This window comes from Triticum dicoccoides, chromosome 3A, assembly GCF_002162155.2.
Source record: "Triticum dicoccoides isolate Atlit2015 ecotype Zavitan chromosome 3A, WEW_v2.0, whole genome shotgun sequence".
Classification (NCBI taxonomy): Eukaryota; Viridiplantae; Streptophyta; class Magnoliopsida; order Poales; family Poaceae; genus Triticum; species Triticum dicoccoides.
Window position 1 is genome coordinate 609,700,508 of NC_041384.1, and position 9,321 is coordinate 609,709,828.

At 44.5% G+C, this 9,321-nt stretch overlaps 1 protein-coding gene across 1 annotated transcript in view; it reads right to left on the reverse strand.

Annotated features, from left to right (window-relative positions):
• Positions 1-1,161, reverse strand: part of LOC119269561 (probable protein S-acyltransferase 16) — a 6,173-nt gene extending 5,012 nt beyond the window's left edge. Inside the window, exon 1 of the mRNA XM_037551417.1 lies at positions 765-1,161. Coding sequence (XP_037407314.1) covers positions 765-1,040 — 276 coding nt within the window. The 5' untranslated portion in view covers positions 1,041-1,161. The remainder of the gene's footprint in view (positions 1-764) is intronic.
• Between the last annotated feature and the right edge of the window lie 8,160 nt (positions 1,162-9,321).

Below are 9,321 nucleotides of genomic sequence, written 5' to 3' on the forward strand. Positions count from 1 at the left end.
GAGACGCTCTTAGAGCTGAAGACTTAAACCCTCTGTTCACTAATGTATGACATTTTGGCAGTTTAAATTGAACTACCAAAATGTCCTACATTTGTGAACAGAGTATGTTATACGGAGTAATAAACTGTGTGATAGATAAGCTAAAAACAGAACAGGGGTTTAATGATATAAACACTGATGTGTTACATTTGGTCACTATGAATTCTTTGTGCAAGTTAAAGATGGTGAGTGGTGACACCATGCCATCATATCTTGCTTGCCATGTCAAATTGTAGTTTTTATTGATTACTATTTTTTTTTCTTATAAACTATATGGCATCGTGTAAACAGTTTGTACTTTCATTTTCTGTTTTGTGGACTTCCTTGTTTTAGGTTGCAAAGTACTCCATCCTGAAATCCTGCAACCGTCACTAAGTACAGTGTGTCAGTGTGCAAGGATACAGAGCAGGACACTCGTCAGACCCATCTTGGACTTGGACATCCACCAGTCCACCTCCCACTGAGATATTGCCAAGATTGACTGATTGAGCTAAAAATGGCAAAGCAGCCTTCCGCTTCAAAGATCCAAACCCCACAGACGGAATAACCAGCTCACTGAATCTTGCTTCCAGGTAATGTTCTACCACATCTAAATCCAAGACCCCAAATGTCTGAGGCCTAATTCGGCAACCGGGACACAGGAGCCACCGGAGAGATCCCATCTTCGAAGCGGGATCTGGGTGTGGTGCCGGTGCGGGAAGAGGGAGGCTGGCGGCCGGTCATACCTTGCGCTTGATCTCATGGAGGGGGGTCTCCGTGTCCTCGACGTCGGGCACGAAGGCGGGCGGCACGCGGCCCGGGTCGCGCGTGACGACGAGGCCGTAGGCGGCGACGCAGGCGAGCGCGAGCGCGGTGTAGGCCGCGACGTTGGCGACCCCCGCCGCCGTGGCGAGCCCCAGCCACGCGGGGATCGCGAGGAACACCGCGGTGTAGTAGACGTACCCGATCGCGGCGAACACCGAGATTATCGGCAGCGTGACGTACCCCGGCCGCCCCGCCATCCGAGCAGCCTGGCCGCGGGGGAGCCGAGAGCGGCGCCGCGCAGCGAGCTAACCGAAGCAAAGCAAGCAGCTTGCTGGCGTCTGACGGGGAAAAGGGCGTGCCGGGTCGGTGTGGGTGCGATGTGATGGTGGCAGGCGGTATAGCGGCGAGTGAGACGCGGGCTGCGGTTGGTAGGCAGGTGGACGTCCGGAGCGCCGTGCGGTCCATGTGGTTGCCGGGGAGGCGTCCGGGTTTGGCTCGCGTAGCCGTCACGGCTGCGGCCTTTGCAGGTCAGAGTTAAATCATCCTAAACGATGAGTGTCACATGTGAGATGTATGGTATTTTGGTTTTGATGTTTTTGATGAAAATTTCAGTCACGTAACGATGACAATTTTCAGTGACATACGGCAAGTTTCTATTAGAAATAAATTGACCCACGAAAGTTGTCATGTTTGACAACTAAAGTTGTCATCCTCGTGTCACTAAACTTACTGTTAAAAATGTTCGAAGTTGTCATATGCTTGTACCTTACGTGTGCCACTTATGAGGGCCCCCATGTATTTGAGGAGCACATTTCCTCCGTTCTTGAGCGCTCGGCCAAGGTCATTTTGATTGCCTTTTTTAGGGGTTTTGATTGCCCTTCTGACCGATGAAGTTTGAATGTCAAAACTATGTTCTACTCTCTTCATTCCAAATTACTTGTCGTGGTATTAGTTCAAAGGAGTATAATATAGTGCCTATAGAATTTTAGAAAGGTCAAAATTTACAAACTTTGACTAATGGTTGTTGAGAAAAACATTTACATTTAGAATACTAAATACACATCATCAGATAGGTCTCTTTCATATTGTACTTCCTCTGTTTCTAAATATAAGTAATTTTAGATATTTCAATAGGGACTACATTCGGAGTAAAATGAGTGGATCTACATTCTAAAATATGTCTACATACATTCGTATATAATTTGTATTAGAATATCTAAAAAAGACTTATATTTATGAACGGAGGGAGTATATATATTTGGTTTTGTAGGTATAAGGGCATCTTTGAGTTCAAAAAAAGGGCATCTCCCACGTTGGCCCACAAATTCCCTCCCGCATTTGTCCGTGGACAGGGGGGTCGGTTCGCAGACACGAGTGCAGGAGGCAGCCATCCAATGCTATCATGCATATGTCAATCAACAAAGTGCAATTTCAAATTCAAATAAAAGTCCGATTCATAGCGCGCGCCGGATCACGCCAGTGTCGGTTCACATGCCCGATCACAACCGAAAAGAGGCAAGTATACTTTAAGTTTTGACATGTCCGACCAGAAAAGAATATAAGTCTGGTGCCCTGGTGGACCGGCAATCCGAGCCTCCTCCGCGCTCAAGCTGTCGTCGCCATCGGGTATGCAACCTTCGCCTTCGCCTCCTTCGACGCCGCCTCCTCCTACTCCTTACCCGCTGCCTCCAACTCAACTTTCTGTCGATGCAGCATCTTGAAGCAGATGGCTTGCACGATCATTCTTGTGTCGGCGTCCAAATACTCCACTTTCGAGGACAGCATCTTGGCTTCCTCCGCACCGGTTGCGATCTTCACCTTCTATTCTTCGAGCATCGCCTTCCTCTCCTCGAGCATGGCCTTCTTCTCTTTGAGGCCATCTTCTCTTCGAGCGCTAGCTTCTTCTCGACCGCCTCCATCAACAGTTTGAACCTCTTCGCCTTCTTCTCCTCCTTGATGTCAGAGCGCTTGACGTATGCCTCCTCCTTGGACAAGATGTCCTCAAACCACTCTGTCATCTTGACCACCACACCTTCTCACTTCACCCTCCCCCCTATTTCTTTCCCTGAAACCCTCTTCTAACCTTCTTGGGTGGTTCTTTTGTTGGGTCAGTTGGGTCACAAGTTTCTTTCTCGATGGCTTGGGCAGCAGTCTAGGCTATGAATAGGTTCCACTTCTGACGGAACAATGAATACCAGGTGACAGGGTCCTATACTAGGGGTGGCTAATGCCAAGGAGCCCAGCCTCATTGACTACAAGGGGGCCAATGGGCCCACAGTGTGGCGCTAACCCTAGGAGGCCTGATGACCTTATTGATGCCCAAGACTAGAGGGCAGCGGGGCCCCAGATCGCATCCAACATGTAAACCCTAGGACCTCTAGTCTAGGGTTCCTCTTGATCATCTATCTTCAAATAGGATAACTCTCTGTAGCAACATCATATACCATTGTAATCCCTCCACTACAAAAAGAACACTTCTGTGATGATACGTGTTTGTCACGGTAGGTCACGTTTTCTGTCATACATGTACATCCATGACGATTTTATGACAGAATCAAGATAGTCATACATGTGATGTCGTAGAAGTGTTCCATGACAATGCCAAAATTATCATCACGGAAGTGTCCACTTCCATGACGATAAAATGGCGCGTCATGGAAGCGCTTTCGTCAAGGGTAACTGACACGTGGCATCCACCGTAACGGATCGTCGTTAAGCTATCGGGTTCCGATTTGGATCTGATAACCCGTTAACAGCCCGGACCAATGGGGATTTTCCACGTGTAAAATTCTCAATTGCCAGAGGAACCATGTGTCGGCTCACCGTTGGGACAGATGTCATCCACTCATTGGACAGGAGGCGCCTATGATACGTCGACATGTGGCATGGCCAAACAGAGGCCCATTCAGGTGAAAAGGCCGGCCCGTTTGACTTGGTCAGAAGGTAGCGGGTCGGCCCATGGAAAGCCTGTTAACGGCCTGTTCGCATATAGCCCATTTACAGCCCGCTAACTCAAGGCCCGTTATGGCCTATCCGAATTGGGCCCAGTAACGTCATCTGGGTCGTCCAATATGATTCCAGCCGGTTGTAACTTCCGGCCCATGTATGGCCCATGATGTCTTTCGACCCATATGAGGCCCTTTGTAACTCTGGGCCCATTAAAGGCCCGTGGTGTAAGTGGCCCATAATGAACAGTGTAACGCTTTACACCCATTAACGACCCATTATTCCGTTGGGCCGTTTCCAGCCCATGTTACGTTTTGGCCTTCTAAGGGCTCATTTATTCTTGGGCTCATTTCCAGCATTCGGTTACTTACGGTCCATTACTGGCATGTTTTGCTTGTGGGCCAAATTCAGCCTGTGGTTATAGTTGGCCCGTTTGTAGCCCGTTAACCCGTTTGGGCTGTTTTCATAGCGTCATCAAATTTGGCCCATTAAATACCCATGGCGCCTGTCAAATTAAGCCCATTATACATTTCGGCCTATTAACGGCCCGTTATGGTCAGGCCATAAACATACGATTTCCACTCTAACCCGTTTACGTCCCATTTTGCGGACAGTAATTGGTCAATGAATAGTATGGCCCATGTTTAGCCAATGGATCATACGACCCGTAGAAGGCCCATTGATTATACGGCCCGTCAAGGGCCCATGGATCCTATGGCCCGTAGGAGGCCCATGGTCACTATAGCAGATAGCAGGACCATGGTTACAACGGTCCGTATGTTGCCCATGGTTATTGTGGCCTAGTTATAAAAAAATAGGTTATTGTGGCCACTAGAAAAACACGGAAAAAGAACTGCATTGACTACAGGCAAACAACTAAACAAGACAATAAGGAAATAAATAAGCAAAACACTAACGCTAGGCTATTATGGCTATTACACATATTACATCCACTGGGCATCAAAGTTCGCCACCAGTGCAAATATAGGGAATAAAGTAGCATATCACATAAACTGGTTGTCAAAGTTGGCGACCAGTGCAAATAAATGTCGCAGCAAAACAAGTCCAGAATTGAAACCACTTTAGAAGAGCTCAAGAAACAATATCCTGGGTACCCAACATGCTGGCAAGATGCTTAGCAAGCTTATTAACTTTCTCTTGTCTGGCACTTAAATCCTCCAGCACTTGCTGTTGCACCAGAAAGTATGCATCTGAATTCTGCACGGACTCCCTCAGTCCTTCGGCTTCGTTTACCAGCACATCGATGTCTTTCAACTTTAAGTTGAGACTCAAGAAGATGAACTGATTCAGGCAGCGAGTTCGAAGAGCTTGTGCTAGCAGTAGTGGCCAGTAACTCGAACACTACATCAATACAGGACTTTGGGGTTGTCTCACTGTCGTCAAGATAGTTTTTATCAGCTTTCTTGGAGACCAACAGGGATGTATCACTATCTTGAACCTTATCTGCATTACTTCCTTTAGCATTGAATAACAGGGTACTCTTCTCCAATATTTTGTCTGCATTCTAAAAGAGAAACAAGTAGACACATCACAGGTTTACCATGTTGTATATGAAACTCATTTTGGTAAATCAGTTCAGTAGTAAAGTGGACATGATAATAGCATGAAACAAACATATATTTGTGTACCATGGTCACTGTATGGTCTATACCATTCTAGTTTCTGTTGCCAAATCAAGATGAGACAATGTCCAAATAATACCCGTTTAAGACAAAGCAGCATAGACAGAATATAAGTGTGGGAAACTACACAACAATAACAACACTTGTAATGTGCATGACATGAGAACATAATTGTTTATTCAATTGAAACTGAAATCAACATAGAGCAAGTTACAACAGCAAACTAGTTAAAGAAATGGGTTTAAAACGTACCTGTTGCGCCATTGGAGTTTCAATTCCATCCTTCAAATTTGAAAATAGTTGGTATGAGTAAATACAGTGATGCAAAAGCAAAGGAGTATGAGCCATAGCTACAAAACCTGACCTGAGAACAATTCTTCTTCTGCTTTAAGCGTTGAGTTGGGGTTCAGAGTCGTGGTCCTTGTGCTTTGGGCACTGTAGTTTGATGACCCACAAGTATTGTAGCGACCCGACCCGAATGGATTAAGTCTCTGTGCTTAAGTGTCATCCCTGGATCGGTATGCTGACACACACAGTACTCGGGGATTTATTATAGAGGTAAATCACATGTGTAAAGTAACGTAAATACTATAACCTCAATCCAAACAGCGGAAGTAACAAGGTTGTGGATTCCCATCAACACCAACGGCAAAGTTGAGTGTAGAAATCATAACCCTAACGTATCACTTACTCGTCGTAAGAAATCCTGCAACATGAGACGCTGCAGCCACAGAGGGTCAGTACATTGAATGTACTGGCAAATTCACACCATAGAGAATGATGAACAATGGTTATCACTACATGCATATATGGCTGGTGGAAAAGCTCTATGGTTATATGTTTTTGCGAAAAGCCAATTTTTCCCTACTGCAAAGGAATAAATTTTATTTAACTATCATGGTGGTTGTTGAACATTGAGAATGGTTGACAGCATTCTCAATCCCAATTAAGTAACATCATTAAACCCAACAAAATTAATTTAAAGTAACATGATGAGATTCACATGATAATCCAGGTACTAGATACTCAAGATGTCCATAACCGGGGACACGACTAATCATGATTAGTTTATACACTCTATAGAGGTTTGCGCACTTTTCCCCACAAGACTCGATCGCCTCCGTTTGGTTTCTCGCACTACATGGTTTTTGAGAAGACGGATGACCGAGACATAGTCTTTCAGAAGCGCTAGCACCTTACGATGGATAGACCGTTACACCTACTTTCCCCTACATCTGCTAGTCTACCCTATAAGAGTTCGCACGACTTAATCAACTATGCTAGAGACCATAATAGCTTGTGGCTGCACACGGAAGTTTCTAGTGTGAAAAATCTCATGATCCCTTTGAGCCTGGGTGGCAGTCCAAAAAAAACAGGCAATCCTGGTCTACCCAGGTGCCTAGAGAGGCAATCCTGGAATACCCAGGTACCTCAATCCACCAGATGTGTGTTTATGTTGCCACCTTAAGTAAACCATTAATTAACAATCTCACATCTGTCATGAATACTCTCAAAACCCAATCCACGTCTACGAGCATAGCATGGCAATGTAAGCATAACGTAATAGTAACTCCCAAGGGTTTGATAATAAACAGGTAATAGGTTCTACCTCTACTTCCCATCCCACAATTTAATTAGATCCTAATCATGCAATGTTGGAGGTTTGATCTAATGCAATAAAAACTGGGTATGAAAGAGGTATGATCAAAGTGTGAACTTGCCTGCAATGTTGATGAAGATGATTCGCACTCATAACTCTTGATAGTTCTACTCTTCACACTCCGGTCAAATCTATCGTAAGCAAGCAATAGTAACCACACATAAGCAATCACTCAAAAGATCAGAAAGATCGAAGAAGACAATTCAGAAAACATCAAAACCAAGCAAATAACTCTTGCACATAAAACAATTTCTAACAGTACCAAAATTATATGAATTTGGCCTTATCAGAAAGTTTAGGTCAAGAGCTTTGATTTGCAAAAAGAATCAACTCAAACGGAGCTACGAAACTCAAGTTATGATCAAACGAAGTTTGAATACAAATCTGATCTAATTCAAATTTTAAACTTTTCAAAAACATGTTTAAGTTGTTTATCTGGATAGAGGAGATCATAACGAAGATGTGGGCGTTGGTTTCGTTGGATTTGGACAACTGAGTAAAAAGTTGTAGCCGTTTGAAGTACAGGGACTAATCTATGAAGAAAATTTATCACGAATAGGTCCCTGACGTAAATAAACAGAAAAAAGAAAAAAAATCTAAATAGCGAACGTTCTCTACCGAACACTACCGAACGAAATCGTTCGCTAGAGAACCCTAACTAATGAACGTCCATTGAATAAACCTAACTAAAAAGAAAACCGATCTAACCTAATAAACCGAGCTAAACTGAGAAAACCAGAAAAAACCAACGGTTTATACCGGTCGGCGGAGATCGAGCGGTTTTTGGTGAGAAAACCGGCGGCGGTGGCGGTTTGGATCGGCGGGCTTCGGCGAGGCGGTTGCACGGCGGTGGTGGCTGCGGGCGGCGGAGCGCGGTAGCGGCGAGGCGAGAAGGCGGCGGCGCGGCTCGGTGTGGCGACGGCGGAGCGACGCGGGCAGCAGCAGCGGGCTGCGATGTGCTAGGCGGTGGGGTGGCTCGCTTGCGGCGGCGGCGGCGATCTGCGGGAGGGGCGGCGCGGTGCGGCAGAGAGAGAGAGGCGGGGCCCGGTGCCGCTTTTTAAGGAGGGGAGGGGCCAGAGGAGGCGGCGGCGCAGCGGACTCCGAGGGAGGAGTCCCCGTCGGAGACGGCAGGGACGGCGGTGGGGAGCTGGGCCGCAGCCTGGCGAGATGTTGGGCCGGCCCAGTCGGGGAAAGTTAAAAAAAAACATTTCCAGACAAATAAAATAATAACGGCAAAAATAAAAATATTATATAGGCATATAATATATCAAAATTTTGAGAAAAAGATTGTCTACGACATGAACATTTTTATAACTTCAAATAAAATCCACACAAATTGAGATAAATCAAAGAGTGCTACTGGTCTATTAAAATCCAACAAAAATCATTCTAAAAATACCAAAATGATTTCAAATTAATTTTTCTCCAATTTTCTAATGTAGGGAATCATGTTACCCTATTTTCCATGTATTTTATTTTTGGAGAAAAATAATTAAATAAAACTCAAATAAATCCAAATTGAAAATTAATTCCAAAAGGACTTTGAAATTGATCCTTTGAAACTCCCAACTCATATTTCATATAATTTGAAGAAGTCATTTTATCTTCGCTCGTGAAAATCATTGAGTCGCATAAAGTTTCAGAATTGGAAATATTCTCAAATGAAATTCAAATATTTTCAACACCCCTTGTCATTTAAATAAATGGAAGAATTTATGTCATCTTCTCTCTAGGGTTTCATGGTGAAAAGAATTTGAATTCCCGGAGATCATAAATGCAAAATGAAAGTTTGGGAAAGTCCTTTTATTCCCTCTCATTTAACTTTCAAAAAGCTTCGCATTTCACTCAATCAATCACACAACAATCAAACAATCAATCAATCTATATATTTATTATAACATTCCAAAATTTAGAATTTTGGGATGTTACAAACCTACTACCCTTAAAATGAATCTCGTCCTCGAGATTCGGAGAGGCTAGCAAGAAATAGGTTAGGTTCGGGGTCTCTTCAAAATTTCATCAATCGTCTCCGGGGTCTGGGGTGCTACCACCCTTAGAAGCATGGTTACGGGTCCATCTAAACTCATATACTCCATTTTTATTGTTAACAGTGTCGGTCTTCTTGGATCTTCAGGATAATTCCTTATCCGGGCTCTTCCGGTAGTGGCATAACCTTTTCCTCAATTCTTTTGTCATTTCATCTTGGTAAGGTTATTCCGAGATTGGGTCTTCTTAGCTGACGGGTCTGGCGCCAAAACTAAACAACTATCGATATCTCATGATGGTCAA